General features: G+C 41.6%; 1 protein-coding gene across 2 annotated transcripts in view; it reads right to left on the bottom strand.

The window, feature by feature from the left end:
• LOC111660764 (SLIT-ROBO Rho GTPase-activating protein 3) overlaps positions 1-27,032 on the bottom strand; it is a 56,223-nt gene extending 29,191 nt beyond the window's left edge. For both annotated transcript variants that reach the window (XM_023414155.1, XM_023414154.1), the window contains exons 1-3: positions 26,466-27,032; positions 12,027-12,222; positions 3,459-3,621 (exon numbers count right to left, since the gene is read on the bottom strand). In XM_023414155.1, coding sequence (XP_023269923.1) covers positions 3,459-3,621; positions 12,027-12,222; positions 26,466-26,529 — 423 coding nt within the window. In that variant the 5' untranslated portion in view covers positions 26,530-27,032. The remainder of the gene's footprint in view (positions 1-3,458; positions 3,622-12,026; positions 12,223-26,465) is intronic.
• Between the last annotated feature and the right edge of the window lie 462 nt (positions 27,033-27,494).

Raw genomic sequence — 27,494 nt, forward strand, 5'->3', positions numbered from 1 at the left:
CCTACGTGTGTGTGTGTGCACGTGTGTGAAATGAGTCTATGAGGGTGTGCATGTGTGAAGTGCGTCAAGCAGTGAAGACAGGGGCGTGATATCCTCTGACAAAGAAAAACACTGTCTATTGATGCTTGTGCTCTACAGAAGGTAAATAAAAATCAATAATGCATCAGGAAGAAAAACAAGTTCCATTTCCATTTTTATATCTCATCTTGATCATGAAAAGACTGTTTAAGCCATCACGTCGTTCTGCCACCAAGTTTCATCCATTTTGTTTAGAATCACATGCACCGTGACTTTTCCACTGTCACACTGTTAGTCATCGTGTCTTATGATCAAAACCACGGGGCACACCTGGACTGACAGAGTGAATGTAATAATATCTACTTGTATGGGTGAGAGGCATCAAGCGTTAATTTTAACTTGGAGGTGAGAAAATACACCAATGGCCCCAGCATGTCTCAGTGTGATGGTCGGCCACAATGAAAAAAAAGAAACAACACCTTCTCTGACTTGATAAAGCTCACAGTTTCATTTACATGACATCACAGTTTACAGTATGTTGGTACATTTGATTTAGTGGATATTCAGTGTAGGTAGATTGTATGTAGATTAACCCTTTCACGTGGAGAGACATGAAGGAATATGATGCTGATTTGACTGATATTCATGAGCTCTTTTATGTTGCAAAGTATATTTTCACATTCCGCGCATTTTCTGTTTGAATGAGATGTATTCTAGGTGACGGAAGGAAGTGGTGGGACAGATTTTACATAAGCAATCATGCAAGAAGCGGGGGTAGAGCAGGGCACTGACTGACTCACATTAGACTCAGCAATGTTGCCATGTTTTTTGAATGTGAAAAATAAAATCAGCCAAAATGGAGGCAACACTATCTGAGACTGTGGCATTGTGACCTGAACTTTTCCACGTGTGGGTCAAGACACTTAGCCCCGTTAACAGGCCACCACATGACTGACACCGCCCAACCTTTGACCTTTTGGTTATAATTGATTGTAAATGCTGTGCAAGAATTGCAAGAAACTTTAGTGGCTGCAAACTACAATCCTTCACAAAGCCTGGCTGCTATGATGAGTGAGACTTCGTAATGTGAGACGCACTACAGTTTTGGCGTGGAGGAGAAAATGGCCCACAGTAAGAAACATCAAAGCTGACCTGTGGGGAATAACAGTGAAACCACTAAAACATCATAACAAATCCAACTTGCCGGTCAGATCTTAAGGTCTTTACAGCTGATGGATGGAGAGGAAAAACTGTTGAAAGTGAAAAGGTCAAGGAAACTAAAGCCAACTTCATGAGGGAAACAGCTGCAGTTGAGCAAGATGGACTGCTGGTGTGCAGTGAAAACTATAGGTGATGCCTCGTATGCTGCATGTGAAAGTGCACAGTGAGTGGTGTGCTTTCAAATATGATGACATTTAAACCCCCATGCCCTCACTTTCTTTCTTAGACACACCATTTACCAGTGTCAAGGGCTGACTAATTTCTCCTGGTGCACACAAAAGGGTGCAACGTAATGACTCAGCAAGACGCATAATGGTCATTTCACATAGGAATCATTATGAGAGGCTTCATTTTCTGTTGCGCTAGAAGAAAACCTCGCTGCACTCATAGACAAAGAGTAACAGTGAACAGAGACACTACTCATGCAATTCACTCATGCACACACACACACACACACACATACATACACACACACTAACACACACACACACACACCCCGACTCATACCACACCCACCCACTGTTCAGAGGGCTTCATAGACAGATGAAAGTTAATATTTTGGTCCACACCCTGCTCGGCTGTAATAAGTGTGCTTGAAAAAACTTGCTGCTGGTGAGTCAGAAACTAAAACTAATCATTAAAGAAAGAAACACTCAAAAGATGTTCACCTCAACAGTTGCCTCCTTAAACTAGATTTAGAAAATGTACCCAGAAAAGGAAACAACAAAATAACCATAGCAATGCAGAGGGGATTTGTTGTTTTCGCTTCTATCTGGAGTGCAGGCATTAAGTCTTACTCAAACAAGCATTGGACTGAATGTGATAAATGGGGAAGATCCTCAGAGGGCTCCAGCAGCTGGTGAATGGCATCTGTATGCATCAGTGGCTCTGAAGTGAGACAGACTGCAGCATGTACTGCAGAGGCTCAGGGGGAGCAGGGAGGGTTCAATCAGAGAGTGAGCGACCGTGATGCAACGCACTGTAAGAGCTGTAGCAGGTCGTCTCATCCCTTATAGAAACGCCTGCTAATATACGTTCTTGAAATCTTCCTTCTGAGAAAGACACATTTTGCACCCACTGCAGCTTATTAATGTATTCTCTTTGCAATTAATTTATATTTAGAGTCACAGGGCATCAGGCAGACAGCAGGGAAAACCTGCCTTCTATACATAATTTACACACACTTATATATGCTATACATCATTTTGGATCTTGTTGCTGTTCTGAAAAAAAAAGCCTTTTTCCAACAGAGGCATGAAATTAACACCATAGCTGTAAAATATGGAAAACATTTTGGGAATATTTGGCTACATAGAGTACCATATGCAATTTTACATGTTTAGGACTGTCACAAATTGAACATAACATCATAATAAATACATTTTATCCCTAATATGACACATCCCCAATCTAAAAAAGTACAGCTTTTGTCAACAGCTGTACTTTTTTTCCTTGGTCACCTCGCCATGTCCAACAGTCAGTCATCCAAAGCTCTGCCATTCATTTCAGTTTCAGATTCTTAATTCTCTCCAGAACTCCATGACATTATATTTGATACATTATTTGTTATCCTCCAATGTGTCTTCCAGCAAGCAGCAGCTGTGCCATCCACTCACACTTTAAAATATAGAAAAAAAACTACCTGAGGGCACCTAACTCAAAAAACGGTGGAGTGTTTCTCTCTTTTTAGTTTTGGCACAGTCTCTGACACATACACACACACACACACACACACACACACACACACAGTAATATCTGAATGGAGCCTTGTAAGCAGAGTGGAGCTCACCTACAGGAAGGCCTGTAAGGTGAAAACAGGATTCTGATGTTTGGATAAGACTTCAGTCATCTCTGCTATGTGCTGACAATGAGCCAGACGTTGCTCAAACTGGAAGGGGCTGTGGAGCCTTGGGCCAGATGGGTCTCAGCTCCATTTTTCCCCCACAACTACTACTCTGCAAGTCAGACAGAACGTATACACCGTCTACCAGTTCAGAGTGTGCTGAGACCGAGCTCATGGTGCCACATTTCTTAGCGCCTCAGTCAGTCTGCATGCAAGGCTAGACTTCAACTGAGTTCAACTGAAGAGCAACTACAGTGCATACCAATGAGACTCTAAGTTTAGAAATACGATGCCTTTGGTGTTTGTATCTTCCCTTGACGTTTTGTGAGCTGCTGATAAGAAAGTAGGGAGAGGGAGAGATGACAGTTTCACTGACCTTCTTGAACAGGCGGATGACATCCTCGCTGATCTGGGCCAAACGGACAATGACATTGTTGGTGTAGATGTCGCTGAGGGTGGCATGGTCGCGGCTCTCACGCCTCGTCTGGTTCAGCACCAGGTACCAGCAGTTTACTGAGGACAGCAGGTGCTGGTCTTTCCTGAAAAACAAAATATAGGAGGAAGACATGATTGTTAGAATATCCGAGTTTGAACCAGACAAGAAGAGTCTGCAGTCACGCTAGCAGCTCTGTGAGGCCATAGTTCAGGCTCAGTGACGCTTACAGTTAAATGCTAACATCTGCGTGCTCACAATGACAATGTTAGCATGCGGATGTTTATCAAGTATATTAACCATGTTTATAATCTTAGTTTAGTGTGTTTTTGTTATTTGGCAGTTAACACCAAGTACAGCTGAGGATGATGGGAATGTCATTACATTTGCATGTATTTAGTCATAAATCAAAGTAATGGAGAAAGTAAACACTGAGCTGATGAAAACATTAAATGATTACAATTTCCCTGTGGGAGGTCATGAATGTCTGTACCAAATTTCTTGGGAATCCAACCTTAAGTTGTTGAGACATTTCACTAAAAACTACAAATTCAACCTCATGGCGGTGCTAAGGAAAAGTCAGCAAGATTCATCTTCTGGACACCAAGAATGTCCGTCATGGTCATTTCACTTAAAGTGGTGGACTGACAAACCAGCATTGCCGCTAATATGGCTAAAATTATACTGAATGGTTATTGGAGGAATTGCAACAAGTTCAAAACATGGCCAAACACGACTAATGACTGCCCCACAGTGTTCAACAGGCAGCTATAACGCCGTTTGAGTAAAAATGTTATTCTTAAAGTAAACAACATAGCAACCGACATAATGTGCTACAACAAGACGACTGTGGCGGCATCAAATTCCCCAGTGTTTCCTTCTTTCTTTCCTCAGTTTCTGCCTCAGTGAATGTTTAACATGCTCTCACTCCATCATTTCCTCTCTGCCCTCCACACCACTCTAACAATGCTACACTCTAGTAAGGCATCAATTGGTTAAATGTATAATGCTGGTGACCATAATGATCCTCAGAGTCATGGGCCCTGATTGCTGCATAATCAGTTTAAACTGTCTCCGCCTCGCAGGCTTTCAAATAGAAAGACTGAGGCACATAGAAAGAGCAGCAGACAGACACACACACACACACACATACACACAATCCTCTCAAACCCATACCCTTGTCTGGATCCTATCTGAGCATTAATCAATCAACCAACCCCAAGGAAGAAACAAAGAGAGAGAGGGGGAATGGGAGTAAAGGAGGGAGAGAGCCAGAGCAGGGTGGGGGATAGGGTTTCCCGTGGAGCAGAAGAAGGGATGAGCATCAAAGAGCCCTCTGTCAGAGAGCCTTCATAATGCTAATCACATCTAATGAAGTTGATATCTAGCTACTCCAGAGTGCTTTCTCCATTATTCCTTTACTTAAGTCTGCCCCTAAATACACTTACACCAGTCTGACAGGACCCCAGCACCAGCACATCATCCTCATAACATCAGTGGAGATGGGTTGGCATGTGTAGTAAACTTCCATTTATTGTTTGGCCTGTATCTTCAGTGTTAGACTGAGCATGGTGTCCTAAGAGGCACTTTTTCTCAAAGGCAAGTCAATTAATTGGTGATTACAGAAATGTAATGGTCATTTGAAAGAGCTGAGAAACTCCAGTCATCAATCTACGCCACATTTCAAGGATGCAGTCAAGAAGTAATACTGAAATGATTAAATTGGACATTAATTTGCTGTATCGGAATGAGATGAACCCATCTGACAGACTATGAAAAGGATGGGTAAGATTTAGTTTTTACTAACAATAGATGATCCAATGTGGACCTCAATCTCCTTCACTCCTCTGGGATGGCCTATTTCTAATGTCTCACCATCCCTCATTTTGTGCCAGTTCTGCTTGACTGACCTATCTGCCTGTAAGGGGACGCAGCTCGTTGGTGTATAATCGCTGTTTGTGGTGGAGAGATTTAGGGAACAAGTAACTCTACTTTCTGGCTAATCCCTAAAAGTGGTCAGAGATGCTTCATCACATCCCTAAGCACACCCAGGCTCTCATTTTCTTACCTTTTTTATCCTCATCAGCTTCCCACCCAAACACTGTTATGTGTGCACCAGAGGTAAATCCTCAGCTCTCCTCTGATGGTTTAAAGTACTTATGGACCCGTGGTCCTTAATATGCTGATAAATGTGCTGCTTAAGTCACTTTTCCTTTAAGGTTATTAAGTGTTTCACTTGACTAGGGTACCAGGTTATTTACTTTCTATGCCACACTGACTATACTACAATATAACCTACACTTCTGGAATTTATTCCTTACGGATATTTAATCTACAGGAACAAAATAAAACCTATTCATGTTCATAAAGCAAGAAACACAACTAAGACTCTATATCCATGCTCGCACGTCCACTGGGCACAGTTGTGCTTGTAGCTAAACAGGCTCTCAGCTTGTTAGCATGCTCTGAGCTCCCACTGTGAGCATGCATTGTGAGTATGCTAATATGCTCACAATGAAAATGCTAACGTGCTGATGTTTAACAGTTATAGTATAATGCTGATCTTAGTTTAGTGTGTTAGCATGTTAACATTATTTGCAAAACTTAGTACAGCTGGTGTTGATGAGAATGCCAAAAGTATATTGTCATAAAACAAAGTTTTGATCCAATGATGTTCCTATATTGAAAGTAAGAAATCACCAGCATTCTTACATCAATGAAGAGGGGGACATGAATGCATGTACCATATTTCATAACAATGCATTCAATATTTGTTAAAAAATGAAATGCCAACCTCATGGCAGTATTATGGGAAAAGTCACTGAAGTCATTAGGATATATCATCTAGCTACACAAAATTTAATCAATAGTAGATATGGAGACCTTTCACTAGATAAGGGAAAACCTCGACCTGCTTGTGGCACTGAAAAAAGTCTGGAGGACTTCATCTATAGGGACCATGAATGTCTGTACAAAAGCTTATGGAAATGAATTCAATAGTTAGAAATAGAAATATTTAAGTCTGGACCAACGCTACCATTCCTACAGCCAAGTTAAGGTATCCTTACTTATTCTTACATCAACAACTGACTTTGACAGTTTATTATAAAATGTGCAAGGATGATTATTTGAGGAAAATAAGAAGGTCTGAGAATGGCCACGTTCCGATTCTTAATGGTGAACGTTAAAGCGTCAGAGAGAGACACAATGCTTCTTTTTTCCTTGCTGCTGTCCTCATTTCACAGGAATTATGAGCAGAAGGTTGGTAATTAGGCCTGTATACTAGCTGCATCTCTGGGAGTATTTTAACACAAAACTAAATGTAGCTCCTCGCCTTGTTTTATGGCACTGAGACACCACCTTCTCTAGGACCGACACAGCAAAACTCATTCCTCCATCTCTCCTCTGTACCCACTTCTCCTCTCTGATTTCCCGTAAAAAGGCTGAGTATCAGTTGACAGCCTGCAGGTCAATTAATATAGAGGGCTTCAAAAGGGTTGGTTTGGCATGGCTCAGTGCCCTCTGTATTTATACACAGGATATCATTAACATGCAGAAGGCAAACGATGAGCTCTGAGAGTCTCTAGAGAAGTGAGAAGGAAGAGGAGGAGGAGAGAAGAGTGCGGCTTTCTGGCATCCCATTACATCTGTCTCATCCTACAAAGCACTGCCTGACTGTCTCACTGGTTTTTACAGTTCTCTGCTCTCCCTCATCGCCACTGTGAGACAGAGACAAGCACATACTATATTCTGTGAATGCACGGAGGAGCATAAAGGAGACGAGACACAGAGACAGAAGAAGTGACTGGGGGAAACAATGACAGAGTGTATGGTTGGAGAATATTGTGATAATCCTTTGATTCAAGGATAAACTGATGGCAAGCTGTCTCCATAATGTGCATACCCTGAACAAGTAAGCGTTGTATAGAACAGTGCCCGTTCTTTAGTCATGGCTGCACTGGATGCCACCATCTAATCACACGGAGCCTATGATGTGTCTGAGCTAGGATTTCCAGAAGGAAGTGTGTATTTATCAAACCAGGACTCAGCTCTGTGAAGGCCTTTAATCCCCTCCACACTGCCTGCCTGCTGCTTATCAATGAAACAGCCAAGGAAAAGGAGCCAAACGACAAGGGGCACGTGGGCACATGCCGCCAGCTTTGCCATTCAAATTTGCTCTGCCCCCGTTTTCAAGCAGGGCTTCAAGATGCTACGTTGCAGATTTGCACATCATTTAGTTTTTTCTTTTTTTTTTTGGTGAGAGGACAGACTGCCAACATTTGATAACGCACAGCTGCACAGACGCAGGGGCCAGAGCACCAGTGAAGACGAGACGAGGGTCTGACAAGATCTGAAAAAAACAAACTGCAAACCAGCTAATCTACCGATGCTGAACATGCTGCCTTCCATCAGCTGGAACTGTCAATCTGACAAGAGCAGGGAATTGACTGCTGTGTTCAAGCACACCAAGCCAAGAGAGTTATAGTTTAACCTTTTAACCTTTTGCCCCTCAGACCACCAGAGAGCAGTTCAATAACACAGTAAGACTATATGGGGCTTTGTAGTCCACAAAGCACCATTAGAGTATCTTGTCCTATCCTATAACTGCAGATTATTCCTCATAATTATATCATAACTAAAGTATTGCATCCTAGTCTTTCATAGAGGCGGCTTAAATACAAACACAGCTCTGGACACAGGCTGCATCACACTTAATGTGTAATATCGCATTTATGAAAGAAACAGGCCGGAAGATCAATTTCAGCATTTTCAAAGCTGTGCCCTGCTGACCATAAAATGAACAGAGACATCACATAGACATGAGCAGAGGCAGCTTCAAACCTGAAATAACACCCACTGCAAAGAATAACACTTTTCTCCCAGCTCCTCCCAAACCAAGAGATTACTACAAACACACACACACGCACGCACACACACACACACACACACACCAATTTGGACACTACTGCAAGCCCCGTCTTATCTCTCCCAGACAGGTTATTCTCTGTATCAATATTGCATGAGTTGCCTTTCTAATGGTGCTACGCTACATCTGTATATGTCTGTGTAACAGATAGACGATACCAATCCACTCTAATTTGATGGGGTACATTATAAATCCCATTAATGATACACCGTGAAACATCTGCTCCATAATTAAAATCAAGTTAGCTGTTGTCTCTTAGGGACTGCGAACCAGTAAGAAGAAAAAAAGTGGTGCACTATCTGGCATAGCAACTGCAGTATAGATCAGCTAAGTAACCCTTCAGTGTTTCTTTTCACTGAGGCAAATGAGGTAAATTGGAAGAGCAAAATGATCCTTGGTCGGGTTGCTGCGGTGTAGCTGTAGCTATAGCTGCAGAAGCTGTAAATCACAATGGCATTCGGCTTGCTAATGAATCTGCACTGGGAGGGTTCAGCCAACAGACTGTAGGCTGTGATCCAGCACATATGGAAGTCCGTCCTGGTCAGGACGACTCAATTTTACTGCTCTGTTTTGATGTCCCTCAAAGACATAAAGGTACAACTCGGTGGAAGTTACTAGGCATCTTCTGAAGTACTCTTGAGTTTACAGAGCACAACCTTTACTGCAATGAAAGACAGCGAGCTACAGGCATGTCGAAAAATAGTTCAGATTTTGTTGCATCTGATGAAATACCGAGTAGAGAAGATAACAAAGACCAAATCAAAAGCAATTAATAGTGTACACAACAACATAGAGCTCTGTCAGGCTCAAGGGTCTAACATGTTTTCTGTGTTTTGGATGGTGCACAGTGCATGGTTGGGCTTTGTGCCAATTAAATGGTTTTATTGGACAAACACAAGTGGTTTTTCTTGCCTAAGCCCACATGGTGTTTTGGTGGCTCGCCATGAACTTAACTACACTAAAGTGGGAGGAAAGGCGCAGTTAAGGGCGTGTCATAGCTGATTATCAGGATTTGTGGTTGCCTGCCTGCTCAGACCAGGACTGTAAGGCACAAGTTGCAATCATGTTATCAGCCTCTTGTGGCTTCTCCAAATTCACTTCTGATGACAGACTGGTCAGTTTGAATTTAATGAATCTTATGTTTTCATTCTTATGCAAAATGATTGTGTGAAATAACATGTCTGCATGTCAAGCTTGTGCCTCCCACCCACACTTCCTGTTTGATCTGCTACTTCTATCAGTTAAAATCTTCAGCTAATATTGTTGAATTCTTGCAATTATTTTTACACATTTAGTGAATTCATGGGGTAATACAAGGGTTGCAAGTCAGTGCATTCCTCATTGTTGTCCAATGAGGTCTCACTATACTGTGCATGCGTGTGCACTGAGACAATTGGCTTGGCAGAGTAAAGTGTGATATTGTTAGGACAAGTGTCTGAGGTTTAGTTGTTTTTCTGATACCTGTCCCTCACTGTGTGGATTAGATCAACTTTACGAACCAAAGGTTAAGCCGCTGTGTCGCAGCAGCAGCAGCAGCACAGTTCTGTCTACGACCAGACGCCAGTGTGAAGCTGGCCTCCAATAATACAGCTGGACCCAATTATCCAGTCAAATCCTCATCCACGTCACACACACACTCACTCTCACACATACAGTACACGTACATACTGTATACACAAACTTCTACATGACCTTGTCCTATAGAGTGTAAAGAATGCCAAAATATCTTACTAAACTAAAAGTACTGTTGATTTGTTGACAGTATTTTTTTGTTCACAAGTTAACTGTGGAACATGAGGTACGTTGCCAAATGATGACAGTCATGTCGCAAACCTTTAACCCAGGTTTGCAAGAGTAACTGGGACCCACCCAGCTGCGGCAGATCAGTGAGCATCTGAGAGTCAGACAGACTCTCTTCATATTACACATTTCATCCTAAAAATAAGATTTAAGATCCGAAAATGTTTGGAGTGCAGTCCTGCCGGTTCCATTTGCAGGAAGAGTCAGAGCTGTGGTTGGAGTACATATATGATGGTGTAGATTCATGCGTGAGATCTGCTGCCAGATCACAGCTGGGTTAGTGCTCCTGTTTTCAGACTGAACTAAACTTGCCTGTTCGCCTGAGGTGTTTGATTTTGGGAGCGGCAGAGCTTAATTTCATGCCCTGCGTGAGTCATGTACCAATGCGTTAGTGGTGGTTTCTGTGCAGACGAGCCCCTTTTCCTTCACCAGGATACATTTCAGTAATTCCAGGGCTACAAATCTAAATGGGTCAAGGCTACAGGTGAGCTGATTTTGATCCATTGACATTATATGACCTTCCATATTCTCTGTTTCCTTCACTTGCAATATCTGTTTGCCCTTTTTGCCAGTGGACACTTTATTTCAGTACAACAGTACATGTAAAATATTTTATGTCTGTAAAAATAATTTTAAAATGTCTTACTCTGTAAGTGCGTATGTGTAGTTCTGTAATTCTATGTTGATATTGCATAATTTTGTACAACACAGGCCTACAGCCAATACTTTGTTATTGTCTTTCAGCTGCTCCAGTGAAGGGTTACCACAGTGGAGCACCATCCACACATTTGGTTTGGCACAGGTTCTACACCGGACTTCCAAACACAACCTGGATTTCCTTTCGGGGGAGCCTGGGGATTGAACCGCCAACCCATGGACCAGCTGCCAATCACCTGAGCCATGCCATGCCTTGCCGTGACCCGACCCCACCCAACAAACAGTACATAATATTAACACTCTATAAAACCTTTAAATCTATGATGACTAATCCCTGTTCATCCTTGTTAACATCACAATAACACAATGATGTGTCTTTTGCTTGTTAAGTTAATTTAACCTTCAAGCAAACACACATAGCACCAACTGCACTGTAGGGTAGCGATTCTATTTTAGCTATTAAGCAACTATCTTGGAATAAATGACATGGTTTTTAATTCAACATCCACACTGATGCAAACCCAATTCATATGTTTCTGCCTGATGCAGAATTTGTGCTATAGCCACATTTCTACATAATGAGTGCAATTTAAAACATAATGAAGCATAAAGCTTCACTCAAAGCTTTCTTCTATAAAGTTAAGTGCTACATTTCAGCACCAAGAGTGCCTTGAATTTCTTAAGTCCACCCCTCAACAGTCTTCAACTCCATTATTGAACTGCATTCTCAACATCATGCTGACTTTCGAAGACATCATAAAGATGTTGACTGTGATAATAGATATTCCCTTACAGTACTTAAACATGACGGCATATTTTGTTGGATAGATCTGCACTGTAATCAGACGAGGCACTGTGATAAGCAGCAAGGCTGGGTCTTACAGTCTGGTTATAAACAGTGTGTGTAGAGATCGGATCCCTGTGATCAGGGGGCACATTGAAAGGAATAGAGGGAAAGTAACTTTACAAAAATAAACTTAAAGTGAACTTTAAGAAACACAAACAAAAAACTTCTTATTTGAAGTAAATGTCATTAAGGAAAGCAAATATGAAAATGCAACAATAACACACAACCTCTCAAATGCGCACACATTGTACATGCAACATCTGTAGGGAGGGGCACTCACTTGAACTGTTGATGTTCTCTGGAGCTGCGGATCTTGGAGGAGAACCTCTCGGCCAGCTTCTCTAAACTGCGGGAATATTCCAGTTCAATCTCTGCTTTGCGGCGGAAGAACTCCTGCAGGTCCTGCAGCAGCTGGATACGAGACTCAGACTGCTGCTCCAAGCATTTGAACTGCTCCACCAGCTGGTTACGGATCTCTGTCCATCAAAATACCAAACAAAAATGACATGAGTCAACAGTTTACACTGCTGTCACAGCAAATGAACAACATGCCCTGATCAGAGACAACATGTCAAAGCACCACATTATCATGTAAGCTCAGGTATCAGTCTCTGACAGAAGGTTTCTGTGTTAGCAGTTTATGGGACTATGCACAAGATTTCAAAACAGGAAGATCACTTTAAAACTTACAGTGGTAAAACTGCACGAAAGAAATGATCCGTGGTTAAAATGACAGCCGGATTGAACTGCAAGTAGTATTGTTAATGTTGTTCCTCAAAATGACGGCCACATTTCCTGCCTGCTGCTTGGTCTTTCAGAGGACATTTGTTTTTTTCAAGGTTTCTGATAGAAAGGAGACCCCAAAAACATTTGTAGGACTGCTGTTTTCCTACCAGCAACATGAAGCTGAGAGCGAGAGCACCAGTGAGGCTCCCTGCCAAGCCAGTCAGATGACCTTTGTGTACGACCTCTCATAAGTGTCTACACTGTGGACCTACAGTGAGATCAGACTGGTTTAATGAGAAGCTAATGCGCTCCCATTCTAGGCCAAGTCATAGAGTAACATTTCTCCTGAAGAGGAACCTGATGCTGCCGGGCAAACTACAGATCCTTCATGTGACTGGGAACCGACGATAGAAACCTGATTCCTCTTTGTAGTGCTGTCATCAGCAGCAATGATGCCTCCACTCAGGAACAGAGAAAGGCCTATTCTGCAGAACAGAAACACAACTGGATGGAAGGAGCTTCAGTAAACAGCATCAGTGGTGTCACTTATCAAAAGGAAAGAAACCTCCTATCTAATGAGCATCCTTGATTAGAAATCAAATTGTTTCTAATAAACCAAGACGCTTTGTTGTCACATAAAAACTTCCCTCAGTGCACTTCCTGAGTCAATTTAATGACAAGAATTAAAGATTAAAGCACATCCAGCTGTGATTTCATCTCTGTATGTTTTCCATTTTTTTTCCTGTAATCTTGAAGGAATTCCTGCAAATCAACCTGTATGATGACAAATCAAAGTGCTTTGTAGGTTTCTTTAGAAAATGTTTGATTCCTTCATTTCAAGTAATAAGTTCCCATAGGAACACAGAACTCAACACATTATGTGCCGTTTCTAACGAAAGAATTTATTTGGCCAGTTCATTCAAGCTTTTCCTCCACTCAAAAGGACTTTTGCGTTTTGCGTTTTGTCTTTATTTGTTTTCAAAAGGTCGGCATGGAAATGCACTTGAAAGCAGTAACAGAAAAATGAACTTCCTAAATGTAAGTCACTGCATGTTGTAACATCCATTTGTTGCAACATGAGTCACTGCAGGTTAAAACCCTTAAAAAATAAGGACTGAGGATGGATTTTACACATATCTGAGCCACGGCAGCAACACTGCCGGCAGATGAACTGCTGACTGAATGGTGAAACCACAGCGGTGACACAGACTGTGTTTCCATGCTGCTGAGGGTGTAATTTGGTCACCCAAGCCCGCCTCATGGATATATATGCAGGCTCTGTCAGCTGGGGAGGCAGGGGGGCCTTTTCTCTCTCTCTGATGTCGTGCCGCCTGGTCTCAGCCTCGAGCAGCATGCTTCACTCTGTGGTTAACCATTGTCCCAGCCCTCCCCTTTATCCAGGGGCCTCCCTCTGCCCCAAAGCACTGAGGGCTTAAAGCTCGGTTTTTAGTAGGAGCTCTGAACCAGCTCGGGGGAGAGATACCACTTTGCTACATCAGTCAAGAACGTCTTTCCTTTCCAGACAAGCAGCATGTTCCTTGTTTGCAACGGGTTTGTCTTTTTTCTTCAATATTTTTACAGGGACAAACGGTGCCAAAGCGGGCGAGCCAAAAGAAATGCCCCTGGAAAATGTGACACCGATGCGCATGAGTGACAGGGAGGACTTCTGAAAACACTCTTTCACAAAAAGGGAACTCTGAACCACCAGCTGCAGCTCTACATTTGACAGATGAGTTTGGAAAAATAGGTCACACACACACCAAAGTGGTGCGTGCCCTTCCCTCCGAGAAACCATGAGCAATTGGAGAATTATTCCCTAAGTATTCCCAGCTCTTTTGAGAGGCTTCATTCGCTGTGGTTTATTCAAAGTGAGGGACCCTTCTGTGCTTCTTTTCAATCTGTGAGGAGAAGGAATGCTCTGAATATAGGCCTGCAGTCAAAGTTAAGATGATTGCACATAAAGAAATCCTTCTGATATCCATAATTGGCTCTGATTTGTATCAAGTGAAGAAATAAAAATAGCAGTGTTTATAGCACAGATAAAACACTCAGTGAGTAGTTTTAGTCTTTATTGCTGTCAAGAATGATCACCAGCTCGAAACCACCAACAGATCAAGCTTTGGATTAATGTTTAATATCATCCTCCTATAGAATCTGTATAATATCATAACCTTTGTATAAATGCCTCTTGAAATACTCCCACCCCCTAATACCTCCTCACCTTCCTCACATGTATATGAGACAGTTCTTTGAACCCACAAACATGGATGCCCCACTTCCAGCTTGAATGTGTTGCAGCTAGAATGTAATCGAGCATAAACAAAACATTGTTTTCCAAATGAGCCTCTTAATAAAATTGCATATGCAATGTTCTGGAAAAAAATGAATCAACACCAACTGATTTATGGAATGAAAAGGGGACTTTTGGCAGCCAGTTTAACTATATCACTATTAGCATTGCCTGTTGTTCAAAAGCAAAGCATTCAGTGTATTAAAGCATAAGCTCATTTGAAGTTGTTGACCTTTAATTTGAGAAAGAAAAATTAGCATTTCAAACAGTGCTTTTGATTACAGTGTTACTGGATTTAGGGATGGGATGGGAAGTGCTCCCAGTGCAGGTGGGATTTGTTTGGGCAACCTACCAAAAACTCTTCTAATTCAAAGTGGGCAAGTTAAACCTTTAATGTTGGTGCTTGATGAAGCATGCAGTTATTATCTGTGGCAGACCTACTGTGTGTTGCCTCTATGCGTTTCTATTTAGAGAAAGAGCCATCTGCTTTTCTTTTTTTTTTTTTAATAAAAGGAAGGAGGGGGTTATCTTCAGACAAAAAGGCTGATGGAGAAATTTGGGAGTGAGACTGGAGCAGCTGAAACGTGGTCATACTCATACAAATGAAGGCTACAATTCTTTGTGTGAAGGTGACATTCGTCATTTAAAGCTTCATAACAGCTTATAATTGGATGACCAGAGTATGTGTGGCCATTACTATTAAAAATTGTTTTTTCCTTTCCTTCAATTTGGACATTTTCTTACTTAACACTATTTCCTATATATATATATATATATATATATATATATATATAAAAACAATATATGCAATGACCTGTTGTGTTATGCAAACGTTTTTCAGCCTTGTTCACTTCATCGTTTCCCATTAATGAACACTGTTTCTCAACTGTTCGATATATTGACTATAATTAAGTCCACTACAACATCAGCATACTGTTAAGCAAAAGCAAAAGTAATTCCAAAAGCTGCATAAATCCAGTAACATTTGTAGTCAGTGGGTTCATGAGATACTAAACTAATGATGGAGTCATATTTTCACACTAGATCTGCTGAGATCAAAAACCTTTCTTTTCTTTTCTTTTGGACTAGAGTTGTCTGCAGATAACCGCGAACTCATCCATTTGTATTAAAATGCAGACTGTTTCTAACAGCAATTCATTAAACTTAAAGTACGTTGGGATAGAGGAGAATTTGTGTGTGCCTGTGCGTATGTATATCTATTAATGTATGAGCAGAACAGATCCATTTTAAAGTCTGATTATGTCAAAGATAAACAGCCATCTATTAATGTAGAGGCAGCTTCATTTCCGCTGCTTCTTTGTGACATACTGACATATTAAGAGAACAGTTACTATTCATCACAGACACTTTACATTCCTGACCTCAAGTCCATACATCATCATTCTTACTACCCCTTCCACTGGACACCTGCTCCACAGTATTATTTCTGCTGCGCCGTTTAGGGACAGGAATTGAAAACATGGTGGACACTTGTGTCCTCGTAGAACAGGAAAACCTCTGAAAACAATAGCAGGATGTTGGAGATCCATGAACTTTGACCCTCACAGACAGAATCCTGTATTGGCAGCTGTGTTATAGCAAAGCATGGTGATGTGTCTAGCAATAAGTGCAGCTATATCAAATTAAGGTTTAGGTTGAATGAATTGAAACACATTTGCTGGAGTGGCACTACAAACAGCTTTTGTATGTGAAAAGAAAAATGCATTAAACACCAGCTTCCATCTCCATTCTTATGCATTCCCCTGCCAAGCTTGTTAGCGCATGTGCATTGGCTGGAACTATGGATGTATTAGGAGAACTGGATGCAAGACGTATACGGCAAAAACATTTGTAGGCTTTCAGGGGTGTTTGCATTTTTTGGGCCCATACAACACACACTGCACAGCTTTTCTCTGGCTCGGCTGGTTGATAGCATCTGCATTAGAGACTTCCTCTGGCTGGGCAGGCTGACTTCCTGTCGGCCCCCCCTGAACAGTTGAACAGCAATAAAAAATAATTCAGTGATGCACCTTTTCGCTTCTTTTGAAATCAAACTCTGATTTCAGGGTTCCTGTTTGTGACGTTTGTAATGGCTGTGTATAGGGAAAACGTCTTTATGGGCCATACTGAGCTTGGTTTGCACAGAGGTCATTTTATTGCTCTTCCCTTGGTCAGATCATCTGGTTTTGTTGAGTGTGTATTTTCTTTATTGGGGTGATAACTTTGAGTGAACAAAGAGTGAACAAAGCCAGCACACAAAGCGACACACGTGCCTGCTTGTAAGTTTAACAGGGTCATATATGAGGACTGAAGCAGAAGCAGTGTGCTGTATTTTACCCAAAAAAGGGATTGTATGGAAGACACAAACGGACATCAGAGACATGGATTATATTGCAGATGTGATGTGGGTGTGGAGCTCTTCTGTGATGTTTTATTCTGCGCCTCCCTCAGTCGAAATGCAGCTCAGTGCAAAACATTGCCAACAACTTCCCTAACGGATACAAAAAGGCAAAACTGATCGATGGTTATAAAAGGACTCACATTATTTCAGCACTTGAGGTATCACTGCCTTTGATGAATTCAAAGCGCAATATGGACACATTTATGGACTGACAACAAGATGTTACTGATTATATTATATTATCTTATAAAAAATAAAACCTGCGCCTTCTCCTGAAGTCAGTTCAGGACACCAGTGGTGATGCACCAGTACAGCATTTTACTGCAAGTTTGCTCTTAGGGGGGGACCACGTGATGTCTTGACGCAATGAACATTGGAGTGCAGTGAATGAGATGTTTTCTGTAGAGCATCCTGAGGGCAGCAGGGGAAGCCTGGCTGCACAGGGCAGCCGGCAGCCAAAGGAGGATCATGAGAGATGGATCACTTCACTGCGGGATAACAAAGCTAAAATATGATCTCACTTACAGCGGAGTTTGATGGTGAATAATTAAGCGTTTCAGTGAAACAATATGAGGGACAGATTCCACTTTGTGCTTTTGTTACAACACCAGATATTGGTGCAGTGAGTGTGGAGGACAGAACTACATGTCTCCGTGTAATGCGGGCAAATTATAAATCATAAACAGCCTCAGAAGGTTTTAAACACTTTGAAAATAATGTCTTTGGGCATTCACATCATCATGCGTTAAGATGCGCACACATACAGCATCTAGACACACACACCAGACAAAAGCAACTCCGAGCCAAATTCACTAACCTAATCCCCAACTCAGCTCTGCAGTATCTGGGCTCTACACTGCAGAGCCAAATTCACATGAAAAGCAGACACACAGACAAACGCAACCCTTATCTAGACCTTAATTCACTCTCTCTCTCTGTCCCCCGCACTGAGTCTCATAATACAAGTTCCAGTCGATGAACTAATCCCCCACTTCTCTGTTCTTTTTTTTTTTTTTTTTTTTTTCAAATCCCATAATGATTAATGCAATTTTGGATTCATGAGGGCATGCTCCTGATGTTAGTCCTCTGTCTCTATCTCGCCTGGTCCCTCATTAGCCCAGACTGCTGCAGCATGTGTACTCAAAGATAAGACAACAGGAGCTGAGACCAATCAATGGCTAAGCAGAGGTGAACCGATGGAGCATCTTACAGCAAGATGTCAGCTGTCAGTCAGCTGGGCCGTCCCTCACTCTCAATCCCCCCCCTCCTAATTATCGGCTGGTTTGTGCCACGTTCCACTGGATATTCTGTCAAACTAAAAATCTAGAGAGTAAAAATGTACATTAAATCAGCTTGTCTTAAGCAATTTAGCTTTTTGCGCTCACACTATCCTCCCTGAAAATAAATGCTACCTAGGCTACAATCTTTAACATAAAGCTTGACAATAAACAGCCAGACTTCTCATTTAAGCCTCCCAAACTGTAATAAACCTTCAACCACACACTTCGAGGAAAACGCTCAGCCCATAATGACAATAAAACAAACATTCAGCAGAGGCTCAGATTCCCAGTGCAAGGAGAGGAAAATCATTCCAGACTTCCTCATCGCTCTCTCTCTCCCTCTCATTGATTTCCTCTCTGGTGCCCATATCGTCATCACGTCAGCACGTTACACGTGTGTGATGCTTCAGGAAATCAGAAACACGCCCTTTCAGACTCTAGCTGTCCATCTTTTGCCGTATCCAGGATCCAGGCTCTGCAGGACCGGGCTGAGAGGTGTCTCCATGGCAACACGGGCGTGCACCAGTCCCTTGGGAGCAGCTTATTGGCGGAGAGGTGGATTCTGATGGATGTGGATAGGTGGCAGCAGTGAGTGAGGAGGCACGTACGGGTTGTATGCACTGAGACATGGTATAAAAATTGTGTGTGACGCTGATGGGGTGCAGCAGCATCTCATCAGAGCAGTAAACCTAATTTTACCTTTTCCTTCTGAACACTAATTGCATCAAATTAAAGTCAAATACTCCCACCGCATATGCCTTTGTTAATGCATCAAGACACAGGAAGTTTTAAATGATTCAGTTCATTCAACAACATTTAGCTTTTATAAAAGCAGAGTGTGTGGGCGTCTGAAACAACAGCTACATTTAACAATTTTTCAATTACACAAAAACACCTCTGCTCTGGCTCAGAGGAGGTGAAACTGATTGCAGAGTTCAGTTGAAAAAACTGAGAAAAAGAGGACAGACGTGTCACCTTTGTGTTTCTGCCTTTGGTGAGCCACTGATGACTTACAAACAAAGGAGCCCCTTATTTTCTGCAGGTTTCAGGTTGAAGTTCAGTTATTTTGGGGCACATTCTAGAGACAACATACACTACAATTATAGTAAATTGTAAACTAGAGTTGTCAATTAAACATTCAAGAAACGTATTGAGAAAAAATGCAAAACAGTACCTATTTGTAACTTCTTTGTTGTGAGGATTTGTCACTTTTCAGTGACAGTAAACTGTATATATTTGGGTTTTGTGTTGTTGCTCAGACAAAACAAGTAATTTCAGGATGCAATTAGTCAAATATATCGATTCTGAAAATCATCATCATTAGTTGCAGCCAGACAGCAAACAATTCATTAGCTTGCATGTAACAAAATACCACTGTTTTGTGCTCCTAATAACTACGGAGCCTGTGCCACATATGGTGCTATTTCTACCATCAGAGCTGCAAAGAGGAACTCTCTTTAATTATCTAAATTCTATTGTGGGACATGTGCTTCACTGGTACATAATAAAGTTCATCAAGCAGGTCCCTAGCCTACACTGTAAGGACTTAACTAATTACTTCATCAAATAGTGACTTTCTCAAACTCACACAGTAGAGTTATTTTTGCACAACTGCCCTGTTTCCTCTGTTTCTAAGGTTACTTTCTCCCAGCAGGAAGCGCTTTTTTAATCAGACTTTCTTCTTCTTCTTATGTTAACTATTTCTGAATATCACCATGGATACGTGTTGGACAGCAAAGCAAACAATAAAGCAAATGGCAACATTTCCTGTTACTGTTGATTTCTCAATTTTCTAACAATATCATATGCTCTTCTTTCTTCATTTCATATCTATGTTGATGAAATCAGAATGGTTTAAAATGAAACTGGCAACTGCTATAGCTACTAGTTGTAGTCACTCACCATTTTACATTCTTACACTATCTTCAGAAACTTGTCAGTGATTGTATTGAGACAAAAAAACTAATACCTTTGTTGGATCATTAAAGTAAACAACAATTTAAAATTGTGGCATTAACAAAAAAAAAAAATCAGGGAAAGCCACCTGCCTATATAAGCCCAGGTTATGACTGAAGACTGAATCCAAATATTCTCAGTCGTAGTTCACATCCTTTTCACATGGGACTTAAGCTAGTACAGTGTTTCCTGTTATTAGAATGACTCTCCAATCGCAAAATACAAGGATATATATAGCATTAACCTTATATTTCTACAAATACAGGTTGATGAAGGTCTATGTATAAGACTTTAAGGGTCTTCTTATTGGAAAATACAATGATGGCAGAATAAAAGACACAGACAAGACAGAGCTTTTAATGAGCAGGTTTCACGTGTCAGATCAACCACTCGTTTTTTACATTTTAAGTTTAACAGCCCTGTAACTAGGTTTCTAGTCCCCGAGCAAACAGCAGTGCATTACTGGACTTGTAATACAATCAGGGTGTAGAAAGCTACACTTCTCCAGACAGTGCTGATTAAAAATCTTTCAGCATAAACAACTAAATGAAATGAGCAGTGAACTCTCACTGACTGGCACCAAACAACCAAGAAAATGAAACTGTTTCTTCTCTCTGTTTAAATGGACCTTTGTATTCTTTATCAATGCTACGATCACAAACCAGAAGAACTATTCTGAGACTGTGTTAAATGATAATCTATGCCTGGCAGATCAGCCGTTTCATGAAAGGCCAATTATCTCTCGAGTCCTTGTGAAACAGACAGAACAAACTCTCAATTTATCATGTGGCAGCTGCATTCATCATACTGAGTTTCCAGAGACCAGTCTGCTAAGTTACTCTAGTATGATCTACCAATCACATGATGAGACATCAGTATGACATGAATGTATTGTTTTCTAAAAGGGCTGAAGACACAAGTGGACTTCTTCACCTAACGCAGACATTGTCACTCTATACACTGCATCACCTGACTTTCTCCTTTTCTCCCATCATAATTGCTACAACCACTGGAGCTCAACTAACAATAAAGCGTAGCTAACTATGGGTCGTGATAAGCTGCTTGCACAGACGACCTACGGGGCTGCTTTCCACAGGAGGACAGTCACTTGCTTTCTTGGCAATAGTTAACAGGAGAAGATCCGTACCATTCTCGTGTTTGTGCATTATGTATTAAGACACTGCCAGCAAACAGCTAATTTAGCTTCGCATTAAGACTGGAAAAAGAGGGAAACAGAGTGACAAATTGTTGTTTTCACACTTATGTTTTTGTATAAAGATAAAATGTGTGAGCTCATGTAAGTTTTGTTAAATTTAGACGGAGCCAAGCTAGCTGTTTCCCCTTGTTTTCAGTTTTGATGCTAAGTTTAGCGAAGTTAACCAGCTGCAGGTAGTAGCTTCATACTTAGCATACAGACACGTGAGTGGTATCAATCTTTTCATCTAACTCTTGGCATTGATGCAAATAAGTCTACTGTCCAAAATAAGAAAAACTTTTTCTTTAAAACATCACTGTGTATTAATAGTATGAAATCTTGAGTCAGCAGCAATAGAGCTTATTTGGGCTGCCTGTTTGTTTGACTAGTTAATGCCACTCTACACAAACAAACCATTCCTTAATGAAGCCCAAAAATGATTGGACTGCAGAATAAACAAGCTGTCCCACTAAAGATTATTCTGCCTTATTAGCTAGTGGATGAATTTTTTTTTTTTTTTTTTGCTAATCTTCTCTCAGTCAGCAGCAGGTTTGTTAAACAAGCTGGCGATCCTCCGCTGGTGAGTCAGCGTGACCATTTCTTCAACTCTCAACATGTCAGTTTCTGCACAGCCAGCTCCATGCTGCCCAGCAGGTAACTAACGAAATAACACCACAATGGTAACAAGCTCTGAGCTTGAGACAAATTTCCAACATTTACTGAGCAACACATTCATTGTCAGCAATAAACCTGAGTTGGCATGACGGGCTGTAGGAATTTCAGGGCGCAGAGAGACCACAGGCTGTATTCAGCCATCATTGATACTTTGCTAACAAACACCACAAGCCTATGAACAGTTTTCAACATTTAACTCCCTCAGCGAGGAAGCTGTCTGTAGCCTGGAGCAACAACAAACAGAAACACACCTAGTGTCTCACATAATGCTCATACACATTTAACCAAACCCACCAAACAATGTTTAGGGTTATATAAGCGATTAGAAGTGTGGTTTGTGACCACACCGGGCATTTGCTGAGATCTGACTGCTGTTACCAAACACACTGCAAGCTGAAGATCAATAAAAATGTATTTATTATAAAACTGCAGAGAATTTAAAATGATATCACTTTATATTTTGAATTAGCAAGGTGTGTGATCATCTACTCTGATGAGACTTAAACCATGCCTTTAGTTCCTGAATAAGGTACTTAAGTTTGCACTCTGCTGTAAAATTAGACATACACGCTTCTTGCGGAGCCCTGTGTTACGGAAGCTGCTACAGCTAGTTTAGAAATATATGTTGATCAGATTACTTTCAGGGTTATATCAGGGCTGCTGGGGAGTTTAAGCTTGTTTGCACTTGGTGTGACAGAAAAGAACCAGCAAAGACTATAGCAATGAGCAACGAACAACGAACAAAAAAAAAAAAAGAAACCTGAACCGAGAGGTGTAAAAACCACGCTTCCTTTTCAGTATCACCTCAAGTGATTGCGTGTGTATGTTTGTGCGTGTTTGTGTGTGCTTGGCATTAACGCCTAGAACTGGGGGACACCGAAAATGTTCTTTGAGCAGTTGCCTGCATAATTTCCCTGATCAGAGCAGTTGTCTGTAGCCTGGAGGAAAAACAAATGACAACACTCTCAGTCCTGTGTCATTTTCATCACATCAGAACTGTACTTTCTCTCAACAACACAATTCATTGACATGTGCCTGTCTTTGTGTGTGGGTGCAGCGCTGTCAGTGTAAACAACGGTTACATCTAGGAAATGACAACCATGGCAGGCCATGAGCTTTATCTAAAATGTGTAGATTATGTGGCTTTGAACATGAGCTATCCATCTGACCCAACACATTTAAAGCTCTCACTATATGCTGACTTTTATCTTCAACATACTGCAGGATTAATACCATTACTAAGAGTCCAGTGTGCCAGAGAGAGAGAGAGAGTGGGGTAACACTGTGCTGCACTCCAAGTACAATGAATCAGTGATTCTTTGCAGAGGGGGATTCAGGGAAGCCAGCCAACAGGACCTGCTGTCTCTCCAGCCAAAGTACACTACAGCAAAAAGATGTAAACTCAAGACCAATGTAATAAAAAAAAAATTATAAAAGGACAATGGAGTCTAGCCTGGGTGCATACATGTCTTAAAATTTACTAGTGTCCTTAAAGTGTTCAGGTTTTGTTTGAAAGCTTTGTTCTGTGCATGTGCTGTATCATCGCCACCTCTCATCAGCTATCTGTGGGCCACATCCTTAATCTGTTTCTTAAAGTCAGCAGAGTTCACTTGTGATCACTGGACTTATAAAACATGCAGTTCTGCATATTCTATGGACTAAAAGTTCAAGTCATCCCTGTCCTGCTGATGGGAAAGTATGGATTTATACTGAAACCATATTTTGGCCTCAGAACCTCAGTTGTAAATGTCAAACAGCCCGAGAGCAACACTTGCACAAGCTGCTTACAAAACTAGCAAACCGGAGGAGACAGAGCTGCAGACCAGCGACCGCACGGTGGTTAGCTACAAAACGGAGTCCAAGCTCCTCAGCCAGTCCCTCTCTGTTCAGACTATGAACCCTCTCTATTGAAATGCTAATGCAAGATCTGCCAGCTGAACAGCCTGAACAAAGTGAACACCATCTCCCAGGGTCCTTCAGAGACCGAGGCTTTGGCAGCCAGCCTCGAGGGTCGTCAAGAATTCATTCATGGCAGGGGGTTATTCTAGCGGAGTTAAATTTTATGTTAAGACCATCTGCAGTCATCACATTTAAACTAACTAACAGTATTTAGGCATAGCAAAGGTAGTGGTGGTGTTTTTTCTTTGTTGTTAAGCTACTGCTGAAACCGAGTGATTTTTCTCTGTCGCCCATTTATTAGCTCTCATACATAATAAAGCAGCCGTACGATCTTGTTATGACCCAATCAATGACACACTGATGATTTGGCCCCTGCTGCCATGTACACATTAACCATACAGCAATAACTCAGAATGAGACAGGTGCAATTTCCAATCTGAATGTCATTACGGTTTCGTTCACAGCCTGGTTCAACTCATAACATTGTTGGATCACAGGAGCAGAGCCCTCTGCGTCTGTAGACCATGCAACACAGCAGCTGCGAATGAGAAACAAGCAGCAGTCTCCATAAATTAAGATCCTTCTCCCTCACACAGTCTATTGCAAAGAGGCAGCAGACAGGGCCTGGACCTATGAAATGAGCTATTCTCCCATGACACAGCTGGATCTAAACTAAATAACTGATACCTGAATGACTAAGAAAAAATGGTGTGGAATAAAGTGGAAAGCTAGAGAATAAAATGGAAACAAGAGATGTTTACAAGCATTTTCTTTCCCCTCCAAAATGGCCAGCTCATGCCACAAGACAAAAGTAATGTGATAAGAGGCAGAGAAAGTCTGGTGGGTAAAAATCAATCAGCTGATACATTTTCCACACAAAGAGGAATGTGTCTGTAGATCAATCCTACAAATCCAACTCTTTGCACTCCGAGAAAGTCGAGACTCGGGGGGCGATCAGCTGAAACCCCAGAGGTGTAACATTAGTGAGACCACTGAGAGGGAGAATGATAGGTCCAGGGCTTTGAAACTAAACCCCAGCTCCACTTAGGGATATGTCTGCTCTTTGTTTGTGTGTAGAATACACCCCCTCATTTTTACACAACTAAGCAGAACGAACTGTCACTGAAAGCATCTTGTGGATGTTTATTCAGGTGGCCTGTATGTCTTAGATCCTTCTTTAATCACTGCCTTCACGGACTTGGGATATGTCATTTCCCAGTTATCATCTGCGCCCTTTTTTCTCTTTTTTCTATTTAATCAATCAATCATTATCTCCAGGGGGGCATCATATGCACACGGGTACACAGGTAAAGCAGGAATATATGTCAAAATAAAGATGGCAAAAACATCTTGCATCCCAGCGAGCAATGAATCCACTAGTCAGGATTCTTAAGACCAACGCTGATATCTGAGATAATGATGACTCTGAAATGAAGTAAGACGCTACAGAGCCATGCCCTTTACCTGTGATGTGTGTGTGTGTGTGTGTGTGTGTGTGGAAGAGGTACCAGGTGAGAGCAGTAAGAGAGAAAACAGTCAATCACTGATAATAAATCAAAGATAGAAGGTGAGTGTGATGGTCAGGTCTGTGGGTGAAAGCTGAAACCACCTTCTGAACAGAAGCCATCCTAAAATGAGTATGTATTTGACATACAGTGGCCTACACAGTGTTCATTAAATCTTCTTCTAAATCAAAAATTCCCAAATATTTGTGCAACATCTGGAACAACGCTGGGCACCGTAAACCAAATGCAGGCCACACAATGTGAAAGAATGAGGTGTCATAATAATAATAATAATAATAATAATAATAATAATAATAATAATAATAATACCACCACATAATCCTCCATCCTGCACTGATTTCAACACAGGGATCATTTTACCCAGCAACAAAGCTTGCACAACCAGGATCCTATTACCACATTATGACAAATTAACATTCAGCACAGAAATCCCTCTGGCTGTTGGTGAATTAACGAGAGAAACCTTTTGCACATGACAGAGAAAAAAAAAATGCAGGAAAATAAAACGCTCCTGGCACTCTGATGCTCTTGTCATTGGACTGACTGTCACGGTTTGCCTGTCATCTGACGGGGGAAAGTCTACCACTAGCTATCTGTTTTAACGCTGTACAAAAAGGCGTATCCTACACAGAGACGGCAGCACCGTGTTAACGCGAGTAAAAAAATAAATAAAAGAAAAGCAAAAACATGAAGGAGTCAGGCTGGACGGACAAGGCTCTGCAGAGACAATGCACACAGGGAGCGGACACACACATCACACTCACACCGCACCTTTCACTTGGGTCTCATAATCCGCTATGATCTCCTTGTCCTTCTTGAATTTCGTAGATGACATGGTTCCTCTGGTTTTAGGGTGAGACCCTGCAAGTCGAGGACGCTCTTGGGTCTTGGGTGATGATCCCCGACTTGTAACGTTGCAGCACTTTCCTCCGCTTTTCTTCTGTCCTCTCTAGTGGCCGTGCACTGGCGAGAACAAACGCTTGAAAGGTTGCGTTCAAATAACCTTATCGTGGAAATCAGTGCAGGAGAGTTAACACTGGAGCAGCTGCAGTCTGATGTTGCATTCTTCTCTTTTTTCTTTTTTTTTTTTTTTTTTTTTTCCTGCAAAGGGTTTTTCTCTGGCAGAGGAGCCGAGTCCTCCTCCTCCTGGTACCAGTCAAGTCAAAGGCTTCAGCAGGAAAAACAAACAAACAAAAGACACAGGCGAGCTCAAAACTGTACCAACAACATGATGAAGAGAGAGCAGCGTCGCTTGAAGGGTTCAAGCAGTCAGGTCCTTGTAGCGCCTGTGCTCAAAATGAACAGACATGCGGTCGACGAGCGAGGCACCATCCGTACTCTGACAAATTGCGCTGCAGGGAAACAGGAATTTAAGAGACAGTCACGTGAGCCTCCTCATATTGTCAAAACCCACCCCTCCTTCCAAACACACACACACAGGCACGCACGCACACACAAACACGCACGCACGCAGACACACACACACACACACACACACAAATGTCATTTAATTGAATTTAAACGTATTATGTTCAGCCTTTCTGGTCACATTTTGCATTAGTAAACATATAGGGATCATCATCATCATCATCATCCTCACAATCATCAAGCATTCTTCCATAGATCTAACAATGATTTGATTTGATTTGCCCCCTCTGTTCTTCAGACTCCATTGCCTTGGAAACCTCCCACTTTTATCTCTGCATTACTTTCACCATGGCTACTGTTTAGATGTGGCACATCTCAGCAGAGGCTGAGGGATCATTTCTAACAGGCTATTCTGTCACACACACACACACA

The sequence above is a fragment of the Seriola lalandi genome, unplaced genomic scaffold (genome assembly GCF_002814215.2).
Source record: "Seriola lalandi dorsalis isolate HSWRI2012SDOR001 ecotype SW California unplaced genomic scaffold, Sedor1 jcf7180002054522, whole genome shotgun sequence".
NCBI lineage: Eukaryota > Metazoa > Chordata > Actinopteri > Carangiformes > Carangidae > Seriola > Seriola lalandi.